Source organism: Oryx dammah, unplaced genomic scaffold (genome assembly GCF_014754425.2).
Source record: "Oryx dammah isolate SB20612 unplaced genomic scaffold, SCBI_Odam_1.1 HiC_scaffold_10, whole genome shotgun sequence".
NCBI lineage: Eukaryota > Metazoa > Chordata > Mammalia > Artiodactyla > Bovidae > Oryx > Oryx dammah.
This window is the reverse complement of record NW_024070194.1, coordinates 16497019-16524282: the sequence shown is the minus strand read 5'-3', so window position 1 is coordinate 16524282 and position 27264 is coordinate 16497019. Positions and strand designations below refer to the sequence as shown.

The following is a 27264-nucleotide window of genomic DNA, read 5'->3' as shown; positions in this document are numbered from 1 at the left end:
CCAGCTCATCGGTCTGTCCTCTTTGATTTTAATTTTGTTTTTCAGTTTGGGTTGCTTCCCTTTTTTTTTTTATCATACTAATTAGATGCAAGCTTTTTTCTTTGATTTTATGGCCTACATATTTCCCAAGTTTTGCTGGCAGGATGACAGCTGATGGATCCCTTGGGGTCTCAGGAAAACGCTGATGAGGCAGGCCCAGCAGGGGACTCTTCCCATTTTATTTCTGTCCCCTTTCTCACAGTTTCCCTCCCTCCTTTTGTACTGGAGGTGCCAAGAGAGCTAGAAATAATTGATGGCTCATTAAAGTCCCTCGGTCTGCAGGCTGCGTACTCAGTGCTCCTAAAGTCCAGCCTTCCCTGAACGGGTAGCCGCTCTGGCCCGAGGCCTGTGGCACCCACCTGGGGGCAGGGGTCTCAGTACTAGAGAAGGACCACGTGCTCCACACTGGCAGTGACAGTCGTCCTGCCTTTTATCTTCTGGTGCCCAGGCCGCGCATGCCACAAAGAAGGGGCTCGGCTAATGCTTACTGGGGATGCACTTCAGGCTTCTTTGTGTTGTTCCTGAAATCAGGGTCACAATAGGTAGAGTGGTCACTCCCAAGCACATCCTCTGTGCCAGGCTTTTAATGTATGTTTTCCTGTTCTTACAAGAGCCCTAAAAGCAGGATTACACTTTCCATTGTGCCCACAAGGAAGCCAGGACCTGCAGAGGTTAAGCGACGTTACCCAAGTCGCTCTTAATGCAGGAAAACTGGATCCAGACTCAGTCGGTCTTTCCATCTGGCAGAAAGGAAAGCTCTAACTGGGCCAGTTGGCTGATACACTCCTCAAGAATTTCAAGAAAGAAAATTCAGGGCGGCAATCTTTTCAGAGCACCCAGCGACATCACAGGGCACTCGGTGGGCTCCCTAGACACACCGAGGAGACCCTGTCCCCAGGGGGATTCAGTCCCATCGCATGAGGAATAAATAACCGCTACACAAAGCAGACTGAAGTCAGTGCTAAGAGATGGAGTGGGAATCAGGAAAGCACAGTTAATTCTGCTGGAGATGGGGAGAGAGCCTGAAGACCCAGAGAGGCTGCAAGAAGAGGTGCTTGGTTTTGTTTTTTAATTGTGGTAAAACATGCACAAGAGTTACCATCTTAACCATCACAGCCATCACCATCACCTGTCCACAGAACTTACTTTCATTTCAGCAGAATTGAAAGGCTGTACCCGTTAAACCCTTCACTCCCCATTCCCCTCTCCCCTAGCCTCTGGCAGCCACCCTTGCACGCTCTGTCCCCATGAAGCTGATGACTAAATAAGAACGTGGCTTCTAGAAACGTGACACCTCCATCGGTAGACGCAGGGGTACATTGAGTGGCCCCCTCGTTGGATGTGGAGTAGGACCTGTGACCTGGAAGTACTTCTCAGTATAAATACTTGTGCCAGGGCTTACTGTGGAAGCCTCCAGTGACTGGTAAAAGTTAAGACCATGTGGTGGTAGGCTGGCAGAGGAAAGCTTAGAGGATTACTGACTCAAAAAACTCTCAGTGGTGGCGAAAAGACTGAGCCAAAGACTTCAGAATGCTTTCAGAGATTGGCTCCTGGCCCTTTGATTTGCTTGTGTTCCTTATGGCTTGAAGTCCTCTCTCAGATGCTCCTAAACATGTGTTCCCGTATTGATTTGGAGCGCTTGGTAACCTGAGCTTGGCCTCTGTGATTTGCAAGCTACAGAAGCTGCTGGGATTTCTCTTTGATGACATGTTCGTGTGTGTGTGTGACTTCCACCAGGCCTTGGCTGCTGGAGCCTCTAGGATTTAGGGAGGCGGGAAAGGATCCTGAAGAGGGACCTCTTTAACCTCGGGCAGCTACGTGCCCTCCCCCTAAGCAGTTCCTGCATCTATAAGACGGAGATGGATAACCTGCCTCCAGAGTTTGCTGTGAGAATTAGATGAGGTTCTGCAGTAAAGGGCTTCCATGTTGGCACATGATAAGTGCCTGATGACATTAGCCACCTTTACCGGTGTGACTTGAGTCCCAGCTTACGTGGGAAGAGGTAGAACTGAGATGCACAGTCCAGCAGGATTCTGGCTCTCTGTAACTTGGGCTAAGTTAGTAGATAACATGTGTGAGCCTGGGTTTCCTCCTCTGTAAAAACCAAACCGAAAGTGAAGATTGCCCCCAAGGATGACTGAGATAGAGATGCAGCTGGGGACCTGGGACAGAATACTTGCTCAGTAAATGCAGATTCCTTCCTTCCCTTCCCTGGCCTCATCCTTTCACTGGTGCTGGCAACAGCCTGGACTCAGAGGCAGTCAGGAAAGCCCAACCCAGATCTCACTCTTCAAGGCCTGGTAGGGTGGGTGGGGTGGTGGTGCTTTTCCAGACAGCTGAAATGTCTGTGGGAAAACAGTCCGTGGGGATGTGACCCTGTTAGCATCGTAAGCAAAGAATAAGCTTCCTTCTGTTTCTCCTTAAGTGAGTTTCACTGTCATGATGTTCCTGATGAAACTTACACCCCCACTTCCAGCCCCAGCACAACATTCTCCTCCAGAGAAGTCACGTTAGTCCTTCCGCATACATCCTTTTCGCTGAGGAATCTCTGTTAGACCTCAAGGGCCTTACTCTCCTAGTTTCTATTTTGTTATTATTTCTATGTCTTCAAGGATTTTCATTGTGAAAATGCTGACATTCCTCTTCTCCCCACTCACCCTTCCTCCTGCACTTTTTCAGAGCTGAGCATTCAAGGCTAAAGGTCCAGGGATCTGCACCCGGCTTGTGAGCACCGGCCCCAGTCTGTGTCCTGGACAACAGTTCTTCCCCATCTTCCAGTTGGGGTGCCCCTCCCTCTCCCTCTTAACATAAACAGAACAGCTCAGATTCCATGTCTGAATAGTAAACCTGCTGTCTAAAGTTTGCTTTAATATTTATGCATTCAACGCTGCTGCCTGTTTCTGAGCTCGATCAAAGCCTTTATTATAAGAGCATTTGAAAATGCTGGGGAAGGAGAGAAGGGAGTGGATGTATCTGCCCCATCTTTCTCACTCTCCAGACCGACTCACTCTCTCCCCCTCCCTCTCCCCCACCCTGAAGTTTTCTCTTCATCTAGCATCTCTTTTTTCCCCTCTGTTCTCTCCCTTTCTTACACACACACAGCAAAGAGAACTCTTTCCCAAGACCTCCGGGAGGGATCTGTTCAATATTTATAAACTGCTGCAGCAGCTATAATAATCGAAGGTGGCCGGCACCACCACGGTTTGCTCCAAATAGGATTCCACTCTGGAAACAAAGAACGAGTTGGGGTCAGGGGTGGAGGGTGAGATGTGAGGTGCACAGCTGGTACCAGCTGCCAGGGCCAATGGGAGAGCACTCAGGGGCTTGTCAGGTCTGCTCCTGGGGCCGGCTCGCTGTGGGCCCCTGGCCGCTCACCTGTCCCTCTGGGTTGCCGTACATTTCTGAGAGCCCTGCCAGCCCTGACATTCGGTGACCGGGCACGAGGGAGTGTGGCCCCAGCCAGCACTCTACATCTGTTCTGATTGCTGAGGCCCCTTGACCCTGGGACATCCCCTCGAGAGCCTTACCTGTTATGAGGATATTGACACCAGATGCCCTGCCAGAGCTGGACTGCCTTGGAGACTTTTTCTGCAAAGGATGGGGAACAGGCGGGGTAGGGTACTGCCTAGAGAAAAGGATGCCACTTTCGGGACCAGCTCCCCCACCCCCCAGTGGCTTTGGAGGTGCCCTCTTCACTTCTCGCACATGTTCTTGGCTGGAATCTCAGCCCCTCTGCCGTGCTGCACCTGGGCAGGTTGCTTCAGCTCTCTGATGCTGCTGCTGCTAAGTCACTTCAGTCATATCCGACTCTGTGGGACCCCATAGATGGCAGCCCACCAGGCTCCCCCGTCCCTGGGATTCTCCAGGCAAGAACACTGGAGTGGGCTGCCATTTCCTTCTCCAATGCATGAAAGTAAAAAGTGAAAGTGAAGTCACTCAGCCATGCCCGACTCCCAGCGACGTGCCCGACTCCCAGCGACCCCGTGGACTGCAGCCTACCAGGCCCCCCATCCATGGGATCTTCTAATAAGCCTCAGTTTCCCCATCTGTAAACAGAGAAGGTGCTCTTTGCCTTGTAGGATTGCTGCAAAGATTCAGTGAGACAGCATATATAAATGCCCAGCACATCAACAGTGTTCCCCACGTGTGAGGTCCTATTCCACTCTGTGCAGGACAGCCCCTCTTCCTCATTTTACTCCCTTCCTTCACAGCCCGTTTCCAGAGAGCAGGTAATCTGTTTCCTTCTTCTCCGCATGTGGCGTGTCCAAGGAGACTTGTCTGTTGGGTGCTCTGTGTACCGTGGTAGCAGGCATTTTTTTAACAGCCTTGGTAGCAGCGATTCAGCAAGGGGACTGATACAGACATTGGTGCTCTACTCTGCACATCCCTGGAAAGCAATAAGGTCCCTCCAGGGAAGCTGGCTTTTCTTGGAAAAGCATTGCCCCAAAGGATCAGACTGTGTCTCACTTCCTTCTCTCCTGGGTCTGAGAATCCATTAGGAGAACAAAGTGTTAGTTCAGTCCATTAAGATTCTTGCTTTCAGGCCAGGCCTCTGAGGGTATTAAATGCTATAATGGTCATTTCTCTCTCTCCTGGGGCAGCGACTAGATCATTCACATGTGAGTAAAAAGATACCACTTACATACCAGCCCGGAGCCTTCTCCCACCACCTACTTCCTGTTCTCCCATCACCCCAGCCCTCCCTTTACGGAGCCTTCATGGTGGGGATCACAGCCATTTGCTGTTGGAGGTAATGGATGGGCCTCACAGGAGAGGATGATTTCTGGCCGGGGACTGGGGGGAGACACACAGCTGGCACATGTCTGAATCCCATATCGCCTCTTCCAGCACATGTCCAAAGTCATAAAGAGGACGGAGACGTGCAGAAGTGGCGGGAGCAAGAGGATTGCCCCAGCTGCGGTGGGGGAAGTGGGGTGGGGGAGGTTTGCAGGCTCTCCTCCTCTCCCCAGGTCTTTGTCTGATTTGAATCTGCAGGTGTTTTATTATGCAGACGCCTCTTGCGTCTTGCGGGAGAGTTTCCTATTGTTCCATCTCTGGCCACCCCAGGCAGGGGGCTGGGGGCAGACACGCAGGTATTCATCCTGACTCACTGCTCTGGGAGTTTATTCACAAAACAGCCAGGAGTTGGCTCTCAGCCCGGCTCTGCTGGTAATTTAGGTGAAAATGAGGCAAAAGCCCCTGCCTTCATGAAGCTACCAGTCTGGATGGAGAGAGGGACAAGTAGAGGATCATCCAGAAGTCAGGCCTGCGACGGAGACAGAGGCCCGAGGAGGACTGGGTGGGATTGCAGTGAAAGATGTTGCTGGCCCGAGCAAAGCAGGCTGGAGGAGGGAGCCAGTGTTTCTGGAACATCTGTTATCACTAAGCTCTTTACATGCATTTTCAGAGGGGAGACCATGCAGGCCCCCTGGGACTGTGAGTCAGGGTCAGGATTCAAACACGATGTCACAGCATCTCCCAAGGGCAGGGGCAGGGCACGGTCAGCGCTCAGAGGAGCAGGACCGCCATCCACCGGGCTCTGTGCCCCTGCTCATGGGAGTCACCCCAGGAAGCCCAGGGCGCCACTCACCACCCAGCCCTGCCCTCTTGTCTTGGAGCTCCGCACATCATGTCTGTGCCATATCCCACCCCCTCCCACCTCCTAAAACCAGCTGCCCACATAACCTGGGGGCCGGGACACTCTCAAGAATAAAGTGGTGGAGTGTTACGTGTTGTGCTGGGGTAACAGGCAAACTGGATACATTTACCCCCTTACAACCCTGATGATGTCCTGTCATCAGCATCGTGTCCTGCATTCCCATTCTCTCTAGACGTTATTTCCTGTATCTTCCTGCTCTGACTGAAACTGTGTCTCCCTGGGATGGGCCCATTCAAGTGGTACCTGCTTTCTCTCACAGGCCATCTGCCAGTGAAGATGGGAGAGGGGTCTTCCATGCTCCTCCTGGGCACCTCTAGACCATTCCTCTCCCTTTCCCAGAAAACACCCATTGGTTTGAATCTCAGCGGCAGTGGACTGTACCCCAGCCCCCGTCCTTGTGGTATGGACACCTGTTCCCTCATCCCTTGGAGGAGTTCGAGCTCACTGTCACCCTCTCCACCATCTCCACCTCTCCTGTCGTATTTCTTGGTTACTTTAGTATCCAAGTCTCTTCCTCTCCCACCCGATCCTGCTGGAGCCACCATCAGGATACATCTAAAATCTGAAGACATCTCTCTTCTACCATGACCTTGGGCCAGACCACCATCAAATCACATCTCCTTCTTTCTGCCCTTGGCCCCTTCACAGTATCTTCCTTGTGGCAGCTAGAGTGAGCACTGGTGAACAGACAGATCTTGTCATTCCTCTGCTTACAGCTCTCTTGTAACTTCTCATCTCCGGGGAAGTGCTGACAGGTGCCCGCCTGCCCCCCCTGCTCCCCTCTCAGCGAGACTAGGTCTGCTCCCCCCTCAAGCCCCAGTTCTGCTTGCCCCCTGCCACTCGCTCCCAGATACTCCCCTGCACACCTGCTTCAGCAGTGAAAGTGCCGAGTCCTCACCACTGGACCACTGGGGAACTCCCAATATCTGCATTTCTAACAAGTTCCTACATGATGTTGCTGGTGGTGGTTGGGGTCATACTCTGAGAACCACCAGCTCTGGGGCAGTGCCTGCCCGTAGTAGCCTCCACTGTGTGTGTTAAGTGGAGGAAGCCTCGGCCAGAAGAAGAAGCAGGGGCTGGGGAGTTGGTCCACCACGGACCTCGAGGGCAGGACCCCAAGGAGTTTGGGCACAGCCACCGTGGGGGGTGCCCCTGGAGGCATGCACCCCCGGGTGCCGGGGTTCAGGGAGAGGTGCGACATGACCCAGCCACGATGGCCCCCACTCCCCAGACTCCCCCTGACCCTGCCTTTGTCTCCCCAGAGTACGCGGAGAACATCGGGGACGGCCGGAGCCCGGAGTTCCGGGAGAGTGAACAGAAGCGCATCCTGGCCTTGCTGGAGAACTTCTAGGCTGGCTCAGCATCGGGGCCTCCCTGGGGCTCCCCCGGAAACTCTTTGTGGAGCTTGATGTGACTTTTGGACAAATTAAAGCTAGTTTTGGTATCCCCGGGCTGGTGTTCTTTGTACCGTCTGACCTTTAGCCGACACCTCTCCCCGCAGCCCTCACAGGATGCGTCCAAGGAAGCTTGGTGGTGGGCCTCACCCTTCCAGTGAGAAACCAGAGGCTCTGAGAGCAGATGAGTGATGAGGTGGCCACTCTGCTGCCCTGGGGGTCGCAGGGAGGCTGCCCGTCTGCATCTGGGAAGGTGAAGGCATGGACTGAGGATCTCTCTGGGGCTGAGCCTGTAACGGGGCGCATGGCTCATGTGGAAAGGCTTCCATAGCAATGCAAGGCTGGCCACCAAGCGTGCCATCCTAAGAGCAGTGGTCTGAACTCAGCCACACATCAGAGTTGCTCTGGTTGGAGAGGGGGCCTAGAAGTACATACCCATTTTGGCCCCACCCCAGAAGAACGAAGTCGGAATCTGGTTTGGCCCAGGCGCTGGCCCTGTTCTAAGCCCCCAGGTGGTTCCGAGAGCCACTGCTTTTGAGCCCAGTTTCATCGTTCACCAGCTGGGACTGTCTGGATAAATAACTTTACCCTCTTGAATCTCACTTCCTTCATCTGCGAAGTGGGGATAATAATCCCCACGTGGGATTTCTTTTGTCCTTCCCTCCCACGTCTGTGGCTTCAGAACTGCAGTCTCACCCCTTTCCCAGAGACTATGAGAAGGTTGGTCTCCTCCTTTATGGAGTCAGCAGCCCTTTAGCATGGTCTCAGTCTGTCCCAGAGCATAGAGTCCTCACTAGGAGGACTCCTCACTGTGAGGAGTAGGACAGCCGACCTAGAATGAAGTGTTAGCCCAGGGTCAGCGGGTAGACTGCAAGGGACGCCGCCCACCCCGTGCAGTGCCCGTGGCCTCCATTCAGCCAGAGCCGCTCTGGCTGCTCAGTGAGGCCCCAGGGACGGGGCTCCTGGTGGCCGCTGCCGTCTGGCCAGAGCTGACATGCCCTCTACACCCATGCTTTCTAACCTGTGTAGCAGCACTGCAGACGGAGCCATTATTCCCGGTTTACTGAAGCCGAGACTGAGGTCCCAGAGGGTAAATAACTTGTGCGAGGCCCCGGGGCCGGTACACACAGAGCCCACATTCAAAGCGAAGTCTGTCCAACTCCACAGCCCAGGCTCTGCCCTTCCCCCAGCAGCCTCCGTCAAGAGACTGTCACAGGTCACTGACTGAAGCAGTCCACTTCAATCAGTTCTACTGTCCAAGGGATTTAATGAATTCACACAGAATGTAACCTGTGGAATATTACACTTTTTACAATTTATTTTTACTGAAATAAGTTTACAATGTTATGTTAGTTTCTGGTGTACAGCAAAGTGATTCAGTTATACAAGTGAAAGGGTTAGTCGCTCAGTCGTGTCTTACTCTTTGTGACCCCATGGACTGTAGCCCGCCAGGCTCCTCTGTCCATGGGATTCTCCAGGCAAGAATACCGGAGTGGATTGCCATTCCCTTCTCCAGGGGATCTTCCCAACCCAAGGATCAAACCCAGGTCTCCTACATTGCAGGCAGGTTCTTTACCATCCGAGGACCAGGGTGTGTGTGTGTGTGTGTGTGTGTGTGCTTTTTCATATTCTTTTCTCCTTTTTTGACTGGACCATTTTTAAAGTCTTTATTGAATTTGTAACAATATTGCTTTTGTTCTGTGTTTTGGTTTTTTGGCTGAAAGGCGTGGGGAATCTTAGCTCCCCAACCAGGAACTGAACCCACACTCACTGCATTGGAAGGGGAGGTCTTAACCACTGGACCACGGGGGAGTCCCTCCATTATGGTTTATGACAGGATATTGAACGTAGTTCCCTGTACTATACTGTCAGACCTTGTTGTTTATCCAGCCTTTATGGAATAGTTTGCATATGCTGATTCTCAGCTCCCAGTGCATCCTTCCCTCCCCCGCCTCCCCCTCGGCAATCACAAGTCTGTTCTCTATATCTGTGAGTCTGTTTCTGTTTCGTAAATAAGTTCAGAGTCTTAAACTTTTTAAACTAAGGTTTTCATCTATTTCATTAGTCCTTTGGCTTTTCTTTTTAAATTTTCTTTTTACCCAGGTAATGCTTGTACAAGGCACTTCCCGATGGCTCACCTGCCATAGGATACACCTGCAGTGTGGGAGACACTGGAGATGCGTGTTTGATCCCTGGGTTGCGAAGATCCCCTAGAGGAGGAAATGGCAACCCACTCCCAGTATTCTTGCTTGAAAAATCCCTTGGCTCACAGACAGGCTCCTCTGTCTGTGGGGTCACAAAGAGTCAGACAACTGAGCATGCACAAGCACAAGCAAATTCGTATACATGGTACAGAAGTTAAGATTTTAACAATAAGTTCGCAGTGGAGTCTCCCCTCCCATCCTGCCCTCCTGCCCCAGGCCTCCTCCCTATCCCTGGACGCAGCCGGGGTCACCTGATTATCCTTCCAGAGAGGTTCTGTCTGGCCGCTTTCTGCTGGCTTCTACCCTGAGCCGCAGGCTTGCTACAAGTGCATCAGAAACCAATGTAGAAGAGAAAGTGGGGACTTGCCTGGTGGTCCAGTGGCTAAGACTCCACACTCCTAATGCCGGGGGCCCAGGTTCGATCCCTGGTCAGGCAACTAGATCCTACATGCTGTGACTAAAAGATCGCGCGTGTTGCAACTACAGGTCATGCACGCCACCACAAAGATTGAAGATCTCACGTGCCGGAGACAAGCCCCACCCGGTGCAGCAAATACGTATTTTAAAAGAAGAAGAGAAGATGGGTAGGGCTCCAGGCACTCATTCCCTCCACTACAGTCCTCCTGCTTCCTATGTTGGACCGCCTCCTGGGATTTCGTTTGTCCAAGTCCATGTAAGAAAATCAAGTTTGAACCCACACCTTCACTTTCAAATGAGGAAGATGTCCCCTTCTCCAGCAGTTTTGTGGGGGGAGGGGAGGGGAAATGTGATTTATCATCCCTTAAGATCAGGAAGAGTGTATAGTTCTAGAAGCTGGGGGAACAAGGAGACAGGATGAGGAGAAACCTCTAAACTCTGCTGTTTTTAACAACCTGGCACTCGAGGCTAAGACTTAGGAGAAAGGGAAAGCCCCTCATTACTGATTTTATTCACCCATAGGCTCCTGGGGCCTGGTTCTACCTCTTGAGCCTGCTCACGGCTGAGACTCTGCCTCACTGAGCAGCCTTGCCCCTCCAGGAGGACTTCTTGGGCTCAAATAAAGGCCCCAGTTGCCCTGTGGTTCTGAACTTGATTCTTGTTTCCACCACTCTTGGGCTTCCCAAGCTCCCCCTTCAAACAACGCCCCTTCATGTCCATCTTGTGTTCATAGCTGTGTGCAGGACATTGCACCCTAGTGGGCAGTATTCCTTTTCCCATCTAAACTTGGCGATAAAGTAGTGACTCAGATGGTAAAGAATCTGCCTACAAAGCATGAAACCCGGGTTTGATCCTTGCCTGGGTGGGGAAGATCCCCTGGAGTAGGAAATAGCAAACCACTCCAGTGTTCTTGCCTGGAGAATCCCATGGACAGAGGAGCCTGGTGGGCTACAGTCCATGGGATCGCAAAGAGTTGGACACGATTGCATGACTAACACTTTTTTTTTTCACTTTCTTTATTCACTGCTAGCCAGAATTTCTTCATGAAAGGAATGAAGATTTTATTTTCCTCTTCCTTTGCAGCTTGCTGCTCTGTTTGTGGTGGTCTGCCTGAATTCAGCGGCAGCAAGGCGGCTGTGTCTAATTTAGACAGATTTGCATGCAGTCTGCATTCCTTCTTTATCTGGGGGAAGGCATTGTCAGGGAGGCTGGCAGGCATCCTTCAGTCACCCCCACAGCAGCACCAGTGCCCAGGTGGCACCTCTTGCCATTACCGAGAGCGTCGATTTAGTGTCAACAGGGAAACGAGACTCGCTTTCCTGAAGGCAAAAACTTCTTGATTAGATTTTCTTACTCCACAGTAGAGGTAAAAGCGGAGCCACATTTTTCAATCTGTCCTGCTCCCTGGTACACATGGAAAGTGGTTGGTATCTCAGCGGTGGGCCTTCATTATCTGTGCCAGGAAAATGGCAAGCTCTCCTCCAGTCACCTTTCCCCTGATTAGCTAACACACGCCCTTGGCATAAACTTCAGAAGGTACAGAAGGGGATTCAGAACATAAATCTCCCTACCAGCTGCGTCTCCAGGCCACTCCAGCCTCTCCCCACAAGCAGCCAGCGCTAATGAGCTGGAGTAGCCCTTCAGAGGCGGTCTTAGGTGTTTGCAAGTGAATTAAAATATAGCTAACACAAAGGGTGGCATCTCCTGTTCTCTGTTCTGCACCTCGCTTTTCGCTCTACATTCACCCAATGCACAGAGTACCCCACCCACCCACCACCCACTCCTTTAATAGCCGAGCTCCATGGCAGAGCTGTACGATAATTTAGCTAATCCTGTTAATGGACATTTAGGTTGTCTTCGATCTCTGGCTATTACAATGCTGCAGTGAACATCCTTGTATAGAACATCATTTCACACATGTGTGAGTTTAAATTCCCAAGCAGAATTGCTAAGTCAGAGAGGATGTGCGTTTTTCACTGTGATATAGATTGTCACGTTGCCCTCCTTCCATCAGTGGTGTACGTGAGGGCCACCCCAACCCCCAACCCCGCCGTCTCTGTGCCCGTTAGCCGTTTTCATCTCTGCCTGTCTGATCAGGGAACAGAGTATGTCGTCTTAATCTGCGTTTCTCTTATGAGTGAAGTCGTTCAGTGTCTCACAAGGAAGGATGTACTGAGCGCCATGTGAGCTGTGCGCATGGAGCCCTTGCTGTGTGCGAGCTAAGTGCTTCACTCAGATGAGCATGTGGAACCATCATTCCTGCGGAGCAGGTACTTTTGAGCATCAACCCATTTCACAGATGGGGAAAGCAGATTGAGAGGATCAGTGGCTTACAAAGAGACAGAGCTGGGAGGGGAACATAAGCAAAGTGGTTGCAAAGCCTATACGCATCAACCCCAGAGCCACACTGTCCGTGGCAGAGACAGGGCCCCGCCTTATCACTCCACTGGAAGCAGAAACGCCAGAGAAACAGCCCCGTGACTGAAACCCTCAGAAGCCCTGCAGGGCCCCTGTTCTCTACCTGTGTCTCTCACATGCCGTCTGAGCGATGGCTGCAACACTCACCTGCATGGGGGGCCCTGGGGCCAGGCTCCCTGGCTGCCCTTCCCAGAAAGAGGGAAAGAGGGAAACTTCTGGAAGGTTAGGCTTTCCCACCACAGCAGGGAGGAGGAGCCACCTTCAGGTACCCTTGGGTGAGGCTCCTAGCCCGCCTTCCCCACCATCTCCGCCTCTGCCTGCCCACCAGCTCCCACCCCTCACCCAGCACCTCCCCGGTCCGCACACCTCATTCCACGTTGCCTCCTTCCAGTCATCTCCTGGGAGACGTCTGCTGAGCACGTGCTCTGTGCCAGGCCCCATGCTGGGCTCTGGGACCACGCACTCCAGATTGAAAGGCAGGTTGAGCACCCCCATGGTGGCCAAACAGGGTGTCACAGAGAGCAGTGATGGGCTTCACCAGAGGTGAGGGGCCCCCAAACCTGGCAGGACAGATGGGGAGAGATGGGACCGGCAGCATCACTGTGTCTTGAGTGACTTTCACGGGAGCCTAGGAGGGCCATGAGTCTCAATGCCCGAGAGGCAGGACATCACTCAAAGCCAAGGGAACTGCATGGTTTGGGGACGTGGGGGTTTCACGGTTACCTCATTGGCTGCCCCAGGGGGTGAATGAGCTCCTCTTTGTGGCAGAACCTGACAGAACCATGTGCAGGGTGACTTCCTGGGAGATCAGGGGTCACGTTTGTCCAGAGTCAAAGCTTGTTCCAGTTCAAGTCTCCACGGTTCCTGAGTGATGGGGAAGCAGATTCCGCTGGGTGGGGATGAAGCCTCCATTCTGACCCCTCAAGCAAGATCTGACCTCACAGGGTCATCCAGAAAGCACCCAGGACCCAGGTAAGAGGCCACCACCCCTAGGGCAGTGGGAAGGCTGTGGGAGGCCCACAGCCCCTGGGAAGAGGCTTTGCTCTTGAAGCCCTAGGGAGCAGCTGGGGAAGAGCCACCAGAGTTGGGTCCACAGAAACCCGTGCCATGGTCTGGTCACAGCTGAGGAAGGTTCCAGCCAGCCAGGCTCCAGCTCCAGGGGCCTCAGGGACCCCACCCATCCAGGAAACACCCAGAAGACAGGGGACAGGGACCGGGACCCCCAGCCATAGCCTCCATGAGAGCTGAGAACGTCTCTCTCCCTCTCTGGATCTTGGCTCTCCTTCATCTGGGGACTGAGGTGCCGGCCTGGGGAAGTCCACATCTGTGACCAGCTGACAGTACCCGGGTGTTCATCAGCCCCCACCACCCACCTCCTCCATCACTTACTGGACAATTACCGTAGCTGGAAACAAAACAGACATTGTCCCTGCCCACCAGGAGCTCACGTCCTCGTGGGACAGACAATAAACAAGTAAACAAAGACACAGAGTGATTACCGAGCATTATCAAGGGGCAAACTCGGTGCAAAGTGATGGAGACTAGATAACAGGCAATCCTGAGGACAGGTGTCCTGGGAAGTTCTCTTTGATGAGGTGCCTTTGAGCTGAGCTCTGAATGATGCCAAGGAGTGGGGCAGTCCAAGAGTTGAGGGAAGAGGGGTCTAAGTGAAAGTGTAGGTGGAGAGGTCCTGGGGCAGAGAGAGAGAACACCATCATGCTTCAGAAAACAGCCAAAAGAAGTCACAGTGGACAATGTGTAAGGCAGAGGCTGGTGGGGGAAAAGGCCAGAGAGGGGGCAGGTGCTCTTGGAGGGCCACGGAGGGGTTTTGAGCTTGCAAGGGACGTGATCTGGTTTCAAAAAGATCCCTTTGAAGGTTTGATGGAGGACACACTGTGGAGCCCAGCGTGGAGGCAGGAGATCCAAGAAGAGGAGATTCTGGTGCCTTGGACCAAGAGGAGGGAGCAGGTTAGAGACAAGGGCTGAGGGTGTGGCCGAGGCAGAGCCAGCTGGTCACTCTGCAGGGAGGGGCCCCACCCAGTGGAGCTTTCCCCCAGCACTGAGGACTGGGAGCAAGTTCACCGGCCCAGCAGGAGTCAAGTGGGGCTGGCTGAGAGCTGCTCAGTATATAAATATCTTTAATGAATAAATAGAAATGCTTTTAGGGCTGGTGAAGTCGTATCATTTCCACCTGCCGTAAAATTTCATTAGAAGCAGGCGCTGCAGGGGGAGAGGAATGGCTGCAATAAATCTGCCCCCCCAACCCCCAGGCCCTGCCTCCATTCCGAGCAGACACAGCCCCACTCCCTGCAGAGTCCAGACCCAGGTCCTCCTCCTCAGGCCTTCCTGGGGCCCAGGGGAGTCTGGTCCTTCCCCACCCAGCCCCATGACTTGAACAGGCACGAGACAGCAGTGGGCAGGGACATGTGACCTGCCATTAAAATCCAGGGCCTCACTCTCCTTACATGGGAAATGGGCACAAAATTCCTGCCCCCACCTTTAAGCCCTCGCCCCTGGACACTAGGATTTTACACTATCCACATTTAATGCAGACCAGATGGGTTTCAGAGGAAGCAGTAACCAACAGTGCTGAGACTTCCCTGGTGGTCCAGCAGCTAAGACTCTGCCCTCCCAATGCAGGGGGCCTGGGTTCCATCCCTGGTCAGGGAACCACATCCCACATCCTGCAACCAAGACCTGGTTGTTGTTGTTGTTGTTGCCGTTTAGTCACTAAGTCGTGTCCGACTCTTTTGTGACTCCTATGGACTATAGCCTGCCAGACTCCTCTGTCCATGGGATTTTCCAGGCAAGAATACTGGAGTGGGTTGCCATTTCCTTCTCCAGGGGATCTTCCCAACCCAGGGATTGAACCTGAGTCTTCTGCATTGCAGGTAGATTCTTTAGCAGTGAGCCCCTTAGGAAGACTTGGTACAGTCAAATAAATAAATATTACACAAGCAAAAAATCCACTGCTGAACTCCTGGAACAACGGAGCTGGGGGAGAGCAGACTTTGGGGTCAGATGTTTCACAAATGAGAAAACAGAGGCCTCCAGAAAGTAGGTGAATATCCTAGGATCTAACGGGATCTGCAGGCCCAGCCCTCCAAAACTAACCTGGTGTCAGCATGATGGAACTGAGTAAATGCCTGACTCCTGGAATCCTCCCCACATCCGTGAGAAATAGATTGTACCATTTTGCAGATGAGAACACTGAGGCCAGAGAGAGCTAGGGTCTGGTTCACCCCCTCAGTTAGTGACAGTCAGAGGAGAGTCCAGGTCTCCAGTCTCCATTGCAAGCTTTTTCTGCTTTATTCAAATGTGGTAGGACTGGGATGCTGCAACTTGCTGCATCCCTGTAGCATCCTCCAAGGGGCCATGCTCACCTCCATCTTACAAATAAGGAAAGGAAGTTCAGAGAGCTCAAGGAATTTGCCCAAGGTCACTGATGCTGGCCTTGGCTGCCAGCGCTCACACAACTGGAGCTCCTCAGCACCCCCACCTTGGCCCCCTGCCAGTGGGTGTAAGACCAGGCTGCTAAGTCACTTCAGTCGTGTCCAACTCTGTGCGACCCCATAGACGGCAGCCCACAGGCTCTCCCATCCCTGGGATTCTCCAGGCAAGAACACTGGAGTGGGTTGCCATTTCCTTCTTCAATGCATAAAAATGAAAGTGAAGTCGCTCAGTCGTGCCCAACTCTCAGCGACCCCATGGTCTGCAGCCCACCAGGCTCCTCTGTCCACGAGATTTTCCAGGCAAGAATACTAGAGTGGGGTGTAAGGCCAGGAAGCCTGGCCAAATGCACAGACCCAGCTGGCAGCCTGCCTGGGCCCATGGTTATCAATTAAGCTCATTAAGTAGCCATGGTAGGACAAGACCTGGGCTGGCTGTCTTCTCTCCCCTGTCCCCCACCTTACTCTGGCCCTCTTGGGAGCAAGGCCTGAGGCCAGGTTCTTGCTTTTAGCAGCTGCAAGCAAAAGTCTCTCTATAACTGGGGTAAATGTAAAGATGTACAAACTAATTTCACCAGGCTGGCCCCATGGACCCACACTGGGCAAGGATGCTGGAGACAGGCCTTTGCTATTTAGTTGCTAAGTCATGTCCGACTCTTGTGACCCTATGGACTGTAGCCCACCAGCTTCCTCTGTCCATGGGATTCTCCAGGCAAGAATACTGGAGTGGGTAGCCATTCCCTTCTCCAGGGGATCTTCCCCACCCAGGGATCGAACCTGTATCTCCTGCACTGGCAGGCAGATTCTTTACCACTGACCCACCAGGGAAGCCCGGTTAATCCCTACTGTATCGCTTAGCTATTTAGCAGAGACAGGCTAACTGAATTCAAATCTAGCCCTGCTTCTCCCCAGCTTTGTGACCCTGGATGGGTCACTTCACCTGCCAGAGCCTCAGTTTCCACCCTTGTAAAATGATCGTGCTATACAATACAACTCACTGTCTAGACCAGCAACAAACTGATACACAGGAAGAGCTGTAATGTGCTGGTCAGTGGTCATATCATTCTTCCCTATATCTGTATCTTATGGGGCATTCTTGCTCACCTTCCCCACTGGACTGGCAGCTGAGTCATCTTTGCTTCTACCTTCCAGAATGAAGGAGCAGACCCATGAGGGCATCAAACATCCAAGGCAAGATTCTTTATTTTTTTTTTAATAATTTTATTTAGTTAGTTGTTTTTGGCTGTGCTGGTTTGTTGGTGCATGTGGGCTTTCTCTAGTTGCGGTGAGTCGGGGCTTTGCGTTGTGGTGGCTTCTTTCGTTGCGGAGCAAGGACCCTAACGCACACAGGCTTGAGTAGTTGCGGTGCACAGGATTAGCTGCTCCGAGGCATGAGGGATCTTCCCAGGCCAGGGGTCAAACTCGTGTCCCCTGCATTGCAAGGTGGACTCTTAACCACTGGACTACGAGGGAAGCCTTCAGCCAAGATCCTCTAGGAACAAAGGGGGAACAAACAGCAGCCAGCCACTACCTACAGCCCGCACTGATGCTCGCCCACCCCAGGCCCTCGTCCACGGCCTTCCTTCTCTATGACCTGTCCTGCTTTCCACGTCCCCAACCCCCTGCGTAGCCTCCAGACTAGCTCCCTCTCTGGAAGCAAGAATACAAGTCTTGCCTTCAGGGACTCCTGGCCTCATGGGAGAGACAGAGGCAGATACATCCCCCATCAGCCAGAGCCTGGTAAGCAGTGGGATTGAGAACCACACACTCTGCCCTCACCCCTGAGGGCACCCCCCATTCCTCTTCTACCCCCTCTCTGCCTTCCCCCAGGGAACCTCCCTCGAGCCCCCATCTCCCCACGTGCCCTGTGAGCTGCTTGAGGGCGGAGGCTGCATTTCACCCATTTCTGCTGAGGTGCCCGGCCCAGGGCCCCCTCCTGTCCTTTGGCCCACCGGTCAGGGAACTAGATCCAACATGGCAACGAGGATCGAAGATCCCCCATACCGCCACTAAGACCCAGTGCAGCCTGATGAATAAATAAATACTTTTTAAAAAAAAGGAATGCTTCAGTGCCAAGGCCAAGCACTTGTACTCTTTTTGAAAGTCCAAGAGGGGCTGTGGAAGGGTTCTCAGCCGGAGACAGGCAGGTCATATACGTCCATGAGTCTGAAAAACTTTCTGGTTTGGGGCACAATGGGTGGAAAAGGGCTAAGTCAGGAGACTGTAAGGTCAGAGGACCTGCTGGTACTGTTGTCTAGGCCAGTGTGCTGGTGGCTTCAGGCAGGGGTGGTGACCTTGAGGATGAAGAAGAGGAGACAAATGTGAAAGGTGTGATGGAGTGAGAGTGGGCTGGGCTTGGTCAGAGAGAAGGGGAGTTGAGAGCAAAGGTGGGTCCCCTAGGGGGTCGGGTAGCTCCATCACCCTCCCTGGCTGGAGGCTACAGCCATCCATTAAGGCATTTATCCATCTCCACCCATCCATCCACCCAACCCCTCGCTTACCCTTCCTTCCATCCAGCAGGTGTCAGTCCCTTCTCTGGATGGGTCCCTCCATGTTCTGCAGGGTGGAGGGAGGGCTTGGGATACCTGGACCAGTCCCGAGACCCCTGGAGCACTTCACAGTCATAATGAGGAGAACGTGCCGAGATGGTCACAAGCCAGTGTGCCAAGCACATGTGAAAAGGGAGACAGAGTTGGGAGGAGGGGTCCGGGAGACGGCAGGGAGAGGAGAGGGGAGGGCTCAGTGCAGTCCAGCTCTGCTTCAGGACGGTAGATCGGCACTGTCATTGTCCCAGACAAAGGACAGTACATTATTCGTGTTATTAATTATCATTAATCTAATTAAATGGCAATTACAATTAAGAACACAGAGATAAAAACGCCACCTTGGATTTAAGTGTCTCTTTTCTGGCTTCCCCGCAAGTGATGTGAGCTCGGCAGCCCCCCAACCCCCGCCGCCCCGCTACGGCTCCACCTCCAGCCCCCATGTCTCAGGGTCCCAGCTGAGGGGGGTCACAGTGTTTGACTCCCCTCGTTTTGCAGACGGGCAAACTGAGGCCCAGGGAGGAGAAGGGACAGGCACTGGGGTCGCCCACAAGTCTGTGACAAAGGTGAATTTAAGCCAAGAAGCCCGATTTCTGCTGCTTCCTGACTCACCTCGTCCCAAATAGCCTTTTTTTTTTTTTTCCTGGGAAAAACAGCTGTCAGAGGCAGCCATCCTGTTACCGATTAAACAAGGCAAATTCTATCGAAACAGAGTCGGAGACACCCCTGGACACCTAATTACACAGGCTGGAATGAGGAACGCGGGCAGGAAAATAGAGATGTGAACAAACAGAGCAGGGAGACAGCAGGGCCGTCTCCCCAGTGCCCCATCCCCCTGAGGTCTCCAGACCCCAGGCCTCTCCCAGTCCTTGAATAAGATCCCTGCTCCCCAGGAAGGGGCTCCCCGGCTGGGGTTCATACACCACCACCCCCAACAAAGAGAGAAACTGGAGCCTGTGTACACCGGGCTGGAGCAGTGCCCCCTCTCTGAGCCTGCTTCAGAGCCCCATGGAAAAGTGTCATTTCAGGTCCCCGGTTGGGGTCATCAGGGCAGAGCTTGGGCTGGACCCCACACTCGCCTGGCCCCAAAGCTCCGTCCTGGATAGGACTGAGCACTGCTCGTCCTTTGACCAACCCCCCAGGAGGGCGATTCCAGGAGATTTTGTCCCCATCAGTAGTGTTAGGTTGCAGGAGGCTGGGCTTTGCTGCCCAAATACGCATTGGGCAGGTTATGAGCAGGTGAGGGCGGAACCCCAGTCTGATTCCATTTCTGCATTCCCCACATCAGGGAATGAGAGCAAATTAGACAGTGTGTTGGTGGGGGGAGGGGGTTCTACTGGAAACAAGATGGTTCTGGAGGGCCCCTCCAAGGAGGTGATAACTCCAGCCGAGACCTGAGAGGTGGGCAGGGGCAGCCAAGGGTGGAGCTGGAAGAATGTTCCAGGCAGAGGGAACATGGAGCGTGAACAGAATGAGCCAGTGGGTGGATGTACACGTGAATGAGGAGGAGGGGGTCTTCTGTGAGCAAACAGGCCGGGAGCCAGGGCCAAGTAGCTGTCCTCCCAAGTATGGCTCACAGGCCCCTCTGAGAGTCCCATGAACAGCCTGGTGCCCCCGGTGTTGGGGCATCTTCCCTCCACCCCCATCTCCCACAGGCCCCAGGAGAGGCCTCTCCAAGGTGACTTGCTCATTGGTTACTGTTAGTATTATTGGTGCACCATTAATAATCATTACCCCTCACCTACCCCTCCGCTCTCCACTTTCCACCTTTGATTATTTATTTTTGGCCAGGCTGCTCGGCTTGCGGCATCTTAGTGCCCTAAACAGAGATTGAATGCAAGCCCAGGCAGTGATAGCGCTGAGTCCTAACCACTGGTGCTCTCAGCTGCTCATTTGTGTCTGACTCTTTGCGACCCCATGGACTGTAGCCTGCCAGGTTCCTCTGTCCATGGAATTTTGCAGGCAAGAATACTGGAGTGGGTTGCCATTTCCTACTCCAGGGGATCTTTCCGATCCAGGGAGCAAACCTGCGTCTCCTGCACTGGCAGGGGAATTCTTTACCCCCAGCACCACCTGGGAAGCCCCCCTAACCACTGGACCGTCAGGGAATGCACCATCTTCCACTTCATCATAGGGCCTAAGTTGCTGGGCTTTCTGAGTCTCGGGTCCTCCATCCCAGGGTTCTGATTCTTCCAGGCCAGGATCTTCCAGGGCTGTGACCTCAGTTTTCGTGCTTTGTGACCTGCAGCAAGTTACTGGTCCCCCTTAGCTTTCCTTTCTGCCTGGAGCACAGAGATGGGGCAGTATCCCCACCCCCTCTACCATGCTATTTTCTACCCATCACCCAGCAGCTCGTTGAGTTCACACCCACAGCAGCCCTGCAAGATAGAGATGAGATTGTTACCATGACCACCCACTTACAGATGCAGAAAGGGGCCTCAGAGGGGCCCTGTGACTTGGCCAGAGTCACACAGCCAGTGAGGGACACAGTGGGCTTAAAATTCAGGCCCTGGCTGAGCTTAGACAACAGTGATATTTCCACACCAATCTCTCAATTCCTCCAGTTATACTGTGGTTATGTAAGAATATGTCTTTAGAAAACACACTGAAATTTGGAGGTAATGGCATATCACAAACCACGCCCGCAACTTTTCTCTACAGGCTTCTCTGGTAGTTCCGATGGTAAAGAATCTGCCCAGTGCAGGAGGGAGACCGGGGTTTGACCCGTGGGTGGGGAAGGTCCCTGGAGAAGGAAATAGCAACTCATTCTAGTGTTCTTGCCTGGGAAATCCCATGGACAGATGAGCCATGGTGGGCTATATCCATGGGGTTGCAGAGTCGGACACAACTGAGTGACTCTTTCACTTTCTGGAAGTTGGAGATTTGTTCAAAATTTAAAAAATTTAAAACATCCAAAATACAGAAACAAAAACCAAGCAAACAAGGTCTGTGGTCCATCACCCTGGGCTCACGGTCCAGGCACAGCTGGGCGGGCTGCCGCCAGCAAGGTGGGCAATGTGGCTTTGCCCCTCACTGTGCAAACCTGGAGACAGAAGCTCAGAGTTGTCCAGTGGTTTTCTGAGGCCACACAGCCAGTGAGTGGCCGGATGCCTGTCCATGGGGAGCTCCCACCCAGTGAGGCGGAGAAACCAGAGAGAGGGGGATGCAAGAGTGAGGAAGGCAGGGGTGGCTGGTGATTTGCAGCTGGGGGCACCCAGCAGGAAAGGCCTCTCGGAGATGCAAGGTGATGCCAGGGGCTGGATGCCAGACTGTTGCGGGCCGGACACTGGCCCGAGTGGTACCCCCACCCCTGCCCCTCAGAGCCCTCAGCCCTCACTGGGCTTTCATCCTGGTCTAGGGCTGATGGATCCTCCATGGTCCCCCGAGCTGGTCCCATGTCCGCACCTTGAGCTGCTGCGTGTTTTCTTGTCTCTGATTGTAAATAGATTTGACTAAAGAGGTAAATTAGAAGTTAATTAGAGAGAACATGATTGATGAGGCAGTTTGCCGTGATTGGGAGGCGTGGAAAGGATGGGGCTTCTTGCAGGGAGGGGACGGAGGAGAGGGGGAGAGGGAAAAACCCACTGGCCAGTGAATCTGGAGGGGGCACCCAGGGTGGTGAGGGGCCCAGTCTAAGCTGCCTTTCTCCTAGGCTCCAGGGTCAAGACCAAGGCCCCCCGGCATCAGGGCCCAAGTGAATACTCCATGAGACTCTGGAACTGGGATCCAGGCCTTGCTGGACTCAGGAAGAAGCAGCTAGCTTTGTCCTGTGTTCAGTCAGAAGTTAAATCCTCAATGTGCAGGCTGGGCTGGAGAAGATGCTGACGCTTACCAAACACTTACACAGCTCCAGGCTCTATGTAGCTTCTCAAAACCGTGCAAGGTCAAGGCTATATCTATTTCTAGATTAAGTGCTCTGGGAGATTCAGAGACCTAACCAACTCGCCCAAGGTCACACAGCTAATAAGGATGGAGCTGAGACTGACCTCTAGACTCTGCGTCTCTCCCAGTTCCAGGCTGCGCGCCTGGCCGTGTGTCCAGCTGCCCAGGCAGTAGGGGGGTCTTCCCTACAGCACCCCATGCTTACACACCTCCAGCAATGGTGAGCTCACTTCCTCCTGAGGCCTCCATCTGGCAGCAGGACAGCTCTGACTGTGGGAACATTTGTCCTTAAGTGGATCTGACCTGACTCCCTCCAGCCCCACCTCTAGGCCCTGGCTTGGTCACTTGTCCACTTCCTTCTGTATTCCAGAACACAGACCCCTTCCCCAACTCAGGGTGAGGAGGAACCTTAGAGGTCACCTCACCCAACTCCCTCATTCTTCTGGGGAAACTGAGGCACAGAGAGGGACCAATACCCCAGAGACACAGTGAGCTGGGGTCAGTGCAAGGCTCAGGCTCCCCTACAGCGATCAGGCCCCCCTGCCTCATCTTTGGCTACATCTTTGGCTCCCCAAGCTAAAGAGTCAGCTCTTCATTTATGTATCCGTTATCTCCCTAACTTATTCGGCCAAGGAGATTCATCAAGTGCTAGGCTCAGAGAATTCTAGTGAGGAGAATCAGACCACACCCTTGGGTGCTCAAGCCCAGTTTGGGGTGGCAGGGCTGCAAAGGAGAGGGGTGAGGGGCTAAGGAGAGGCCTCAAGAGGGACCATGGACCCCTCCAAGAAGTAGCACTAATGCCAGACTCTGGGAGAGGTGTGGAAGTGTTCCTGGCAGAGGGAAGTGTGGTAGGAGGGAGTAGGTACATTATAGAAACCTCCAGAAGGCCAAGTGGCTAGGAGGGAGAGTGAGGGGGAGCCCACTGGTGGTGATGTCACAGAAGAAAGCTGTTTGGGTTTTATTCTAAGCATGGGAAGGATTTAGAGTTTTAAGTAGGGGAAGGGGTTCAGAAGATGTTTACTCGAGGTGCAGGGCTCAGAGAAGGAATCCCCCTCTAAGGGGATGGATCCCATCTTGGGGAGAAGGATCCCATCTCTGGGGGGATGGATCCCATCTGGGAGGGCTAGGATGGATCCCATCTCCCCGGGGGAGAGCAATCCCATCTCAGAGGCAGGATAGAGGGATGGATGGGGACTGCTCCTGAGATGGGAAGTTTAGAGGAGGGCCAGACTTGAGGGGAAGATAGGAATTCTGGTGAAGGTGGGACGTGCTGGGCTTGGGAGCCAATCAAGAGGAGATGGGCTCTAGGCAGGCAAATGCTTGGGTCAGGGCTGACAGAGGCAGACTTGTGTCCCCCAGAGGCTGATGAACTCACCCAGGAGAAAACGTGTGGTCTGCAGGCCCCCCTGTTGACACTCTGTTCCCTGCCAGTGATTTAGTGTCCCTCTTTAAAGGCAAAGAAGAGTCAGGGCAGAGCTGGGGGAGACCAGGGCTGGACAGACCAGGGCAGCCCAGCCCCTTCCTTGTTCTAGGCTGTACCCTCCTCACAGCCCTACCAGCAGCCACACGGCCTGGTCCACTGACCTCTGGTGTCAGTGGAGCTGGAAGCCTCCTGAGGGTCTTGAGGCCTGACCGTCAGCTTCCTTCACCTCTCAGCTTCTCCACACCTGAGCTGAGCCCACCTGGAGAACGTCCACCAAACCAGAGCAGCCACGGGGGAAATCGGGCCTCGCTGCCACCTTGCCTAAGCCTGAGCCAGTCTACCAGGCGCTGAAAGCACCCCCTCCCTCAGACGCTACGCTGCATTCAAGATCACAGCTAAAGATATTCCTGAATTAGAAGGGAATTTATCCCCTCCCTGAGCTGCTGTGGCATGATTTACAGGCCTTGGCGAGTGCCGTGAAACCCTGGAGCCGGTTGCAGCCGTTTAAATAGAATTACCCGGCACCTCCACCGGGTTCTCCCAATAGATCATTGATATGAGAGACCCGGGATGCCTGGTGAGGCTTCCACTTTGGCAGGGACCCCCGAGGAAGCCCCTCTGCCCCGTCCCAGCCCCAGGAGCCTGGGTCAAGTTTGCCAAGACTTGTCGCTACCTCCATCCTTGCCTGAAATTTCACCATTAGAATGCCACTCCTTTGGTTTAACACCAGAGTTCTGGCTTTAAAGGACATTTCCATCAGTGTGGAGAACAACAGCCCAGGTATCTAAAGTAATCTACGTTGGAAATGTATGCTTTGGTCAAGTCACAAGTCCTCATTTCCTTCTAGAGTGTTGATCTGGAAGGGCTCTGTAGTGAAGATCAAATTATACCCTCCTGCTCTCAAGATGGGAAGGACTGGGGTGCAGAGAGGAGGATGGCTGCCAGGGGTGACTTAGAATGCAGGGGAAGAGGGCCTGGCTAGGACCGGGCGTGCCCGACTCCCAGGTCCCCCTGACGGAAGGGACCCAACCCCAAGATCAGCAGGAATGGCCAAGTCTCAGGCTGCTCATCTTTAAGCACGGATGTCAGGACTTCCTGGTGGTCCTGTGGATAAAAATCCGCCTGCCAGTGCAAGGGACACAGGTTCGATTCTTGGTCCAGGAAGACTGCTGCACAGGCTGCAGAGCGCCTAAGCCAGTGTGCCGCAACTACTGAGCCCAAGTGCTGTGCTGCAGCTACTGAAGCTGGCTCGCGCCTACAGCCTGTACTCCACAACAAGAGAAGCCACCACAATGAGAAGCCCGTGGACCGCAGTGAAGAGTGGACCCCGCTTGCTGCAACTAGACAAAAGCCCGAACAGCAACGAAGACCTAGCACAGCCAAAAATAAATAAATAATAAAAGCAGAGATGTCTGTGTTGGGACCTCCCAGGGTCTCTGTGACTGTGAGGAAGAGAGTGACCTGGTCCATGCCCATCAGGACCTGCGCAGCGAGTGTTATTTCCTATTTGGAGATCTGGAAGAGCCGAGCGGGATCCCAGATCCACACTTGTCAGCTAGAAGACCTAGAGCACTCTCTCAAGCCTTGAGTTTCCTCATCTGCAAAATGGGTATGAAATATCTATCTTTCAGCATTAGGAGGATTTAATGGAAAGACAGGTAAGCACTTGACATGAACTGGCACCTTCTAGACCCTCGGCAACCGACAGCTGCGGGTCATGATAGCACAGAGGTTATACCCTTTCCTGAGGTGTGATGTGTCCAGGTCCATTCAGCCAGTAGCGGCTGAGGGCCCACTGTGTGCTTGGCCCTACAGGAGCAAAGTCATGAGCAAAAGCAGCTTGGCCCCTCCCTCAGGAACATCCCAGTCCGTGGGGGAGACCAGCACAAACAAGTTTCAAAAAGCACATTTGTGAGTTCATTCAGTAATTAGTTCCTAAGCACCCACTCTGCACCAGGACCCCGGCTGGAGAGCAAGACATCCACTGCCCTTGTTCTCACGGGGTTTTCATTGTATGAGGGCAGCAAAGAGTCAAGAAATAGACGTGTAATGTGACAGATAATGGTCACCGTTCAGAAAGACAGAAAGTCAGGGGCTTCAGAGGGGTGAGGGCTGCGGTTTTATATTAAATGGTTGGGGAGACATTTTATCAGAGACTGGAAGGTCTGAAATAACTGTGTTCTGGGGCGGTGGGGGGTGGGGGGGTACAAACATCAAAGACAAAGGCCCTGAGGCAGGAGTGTCCCTGGAATGTTTGAGGAGCAGCGAAGAGATCAGTGTGGCTGGAGCCGGGGAGGGAAGGGAATGACAGGGAAGATACGGGCAGAGGGGTGATGCGCGACCAGCCCAGGTCTTCATGTGTCCTGTGGGGTGTGGTGAGCAGCCTGGTCTCAGCCTGAGTGAGGAGATGAGCGCTGTGAAGAGTCACCAACACGGCCCCAGCCTCGGGAGCCCTTGGGACTCGCTCCAGTGCAGGCACGCCAGGCATACTTGGAAGGAAAGAAAGCAAGCAAAGGCAGTCAGGTGGCGAGGGTGCTGGGGACACCTGGGGCACAAACAAGAGAACACGGGGTCCTGGTCCCTGTCTTCAAATATCTGAGAGGCAGAGTCCCCTTCTCTGCCCCAAGGGTCCACTGAAGCCCCGCCTGTATCAATAGAGTCATAGGTGGTAATTAACACAGATACAGCAGAGAACAAAGGGCTCCCCACGTGTCTTTCCCTCTGGTCCTAAAACAACCCCAGGAGATGGGCTTTTTTTCTTTTTTCAATGGGCCACTCTTTTTTTTTTTTCCAATATTTTATTTGTTCACCTATTTATTTATTTTTTGGCTGCGCTGGGGCTTCCTTGCTACGTGCCGGCTTTCTCTAAATGTGGCAAGCAAGGGCTACTCTCTAGTTGCGGGGCCTCTGTCAGTGCAGGGCATGGGCTGTAGGTGTGAGGGCTTCAGGAGTTGCAGCTCGTGGGCTCAGTGGTTGTGGCACAGGGCCTTAGTTGCCCTGTAGCATGTGAGACCTTAGTTCCTGGACCAGGGATTGAACCTGTGTCTTCTGTATGGCAGGAGGACTCTTAACCACTGGGTCATCAGGAAGGTCCCGAGATGGGCTCTTTTATTCCTATTTTATAGTTGGGAAAATTGAGAGTTAGCAGGCTTAAGTGACTGTTCCAAACTACATGTAAGTAAATGGGCAAGTAGGAGCTCGAGTCCAGGCATGGGGCTGCCTTTTCAATCAAATTGCACCTGTCAGAGATGGAAGGGGCCTCCCCTGGCACTATCAGGCTCCTTGGGATGGAGGAAGTTCCAGAAGAAGCAACCCCAGACCCACAGGTGCAGTTGGCTGGGGCAGGCTCTGTTTGGTCTTGAGGATACAGTGGAAAATCAGATTGACATTGTTTTCCCTTATAAGAGCGCACAGTCTAGGAGGGGAGACAGACCCTAGGCAGCTCATTGCACAACTAACTGCTTAATTAAAATTGTGATAAGGACTTTTCTGTTGCTGCCACCCTGGCACTGATGGCACACATCTATTTGGACTGTCCCCATTTCCGGTGTGCAGTAGCCACAGGCAGTTCTAGACTCCCCTAGCGGACAACGCAGAGCTGGACCACTCCAAGGGGAGGCCTAGGACTTGCATCTGTCCAAAGCTCAGGACAAGGCTGGGCAAACCCCTTCCACAGGCTCCCTTTGCTCTTCAGCAAGAGATCTTAAAAAGACACTGTGGCCCAGAGGGGAGACGAGAGGGAAATAACTCCTGAGGGTTTGGGGCTCATGTGAGGCCACCTCACTGAGCCTCAGCAGAAGCCTGGGGTAGTGGACCTTGGTCCCAGCCACTGTGTG

At 53.3% G+C, this 27264-nt stretch overlaps 1 protein-coding gene and 1 non-coding gene across 3 annotated transcripts in view; both read left to right on the top strand.

Annotated features, from left to right (window-relative positions):
- CTNNBL1 (catenin beta like 1) overlaps nt 1-7144 on the top strand; it is a 161561-nt gene extending 154417 nt beyond the window's left edge. For both annotated transcript variants that reach the window (XM_040247338.1, XM_040247337.1), the window contains one exon: nt 6961-7144. In XM_040247338.1, the coding sequence (XP_040103272.1) occupies nt 6961-7049 (89 nt within the window). In that variant the 3' untranslated portion in view covers nt 7050-7144. The remainder of the gene's footprint in view (nt 1-6960) is intronic.
- Nucleotides 7145-9660: 2516 nt separating this feature from the next.
- On the top strand, nt 9661-9733 carry TRNAR-CCU. The gene has a single exon. It is a non-coding gene; the product is annotated as a tRNA-Arg (tRNA).
- Nucleotides 9734-27264: the final 17531 nt, after the last annotated feature.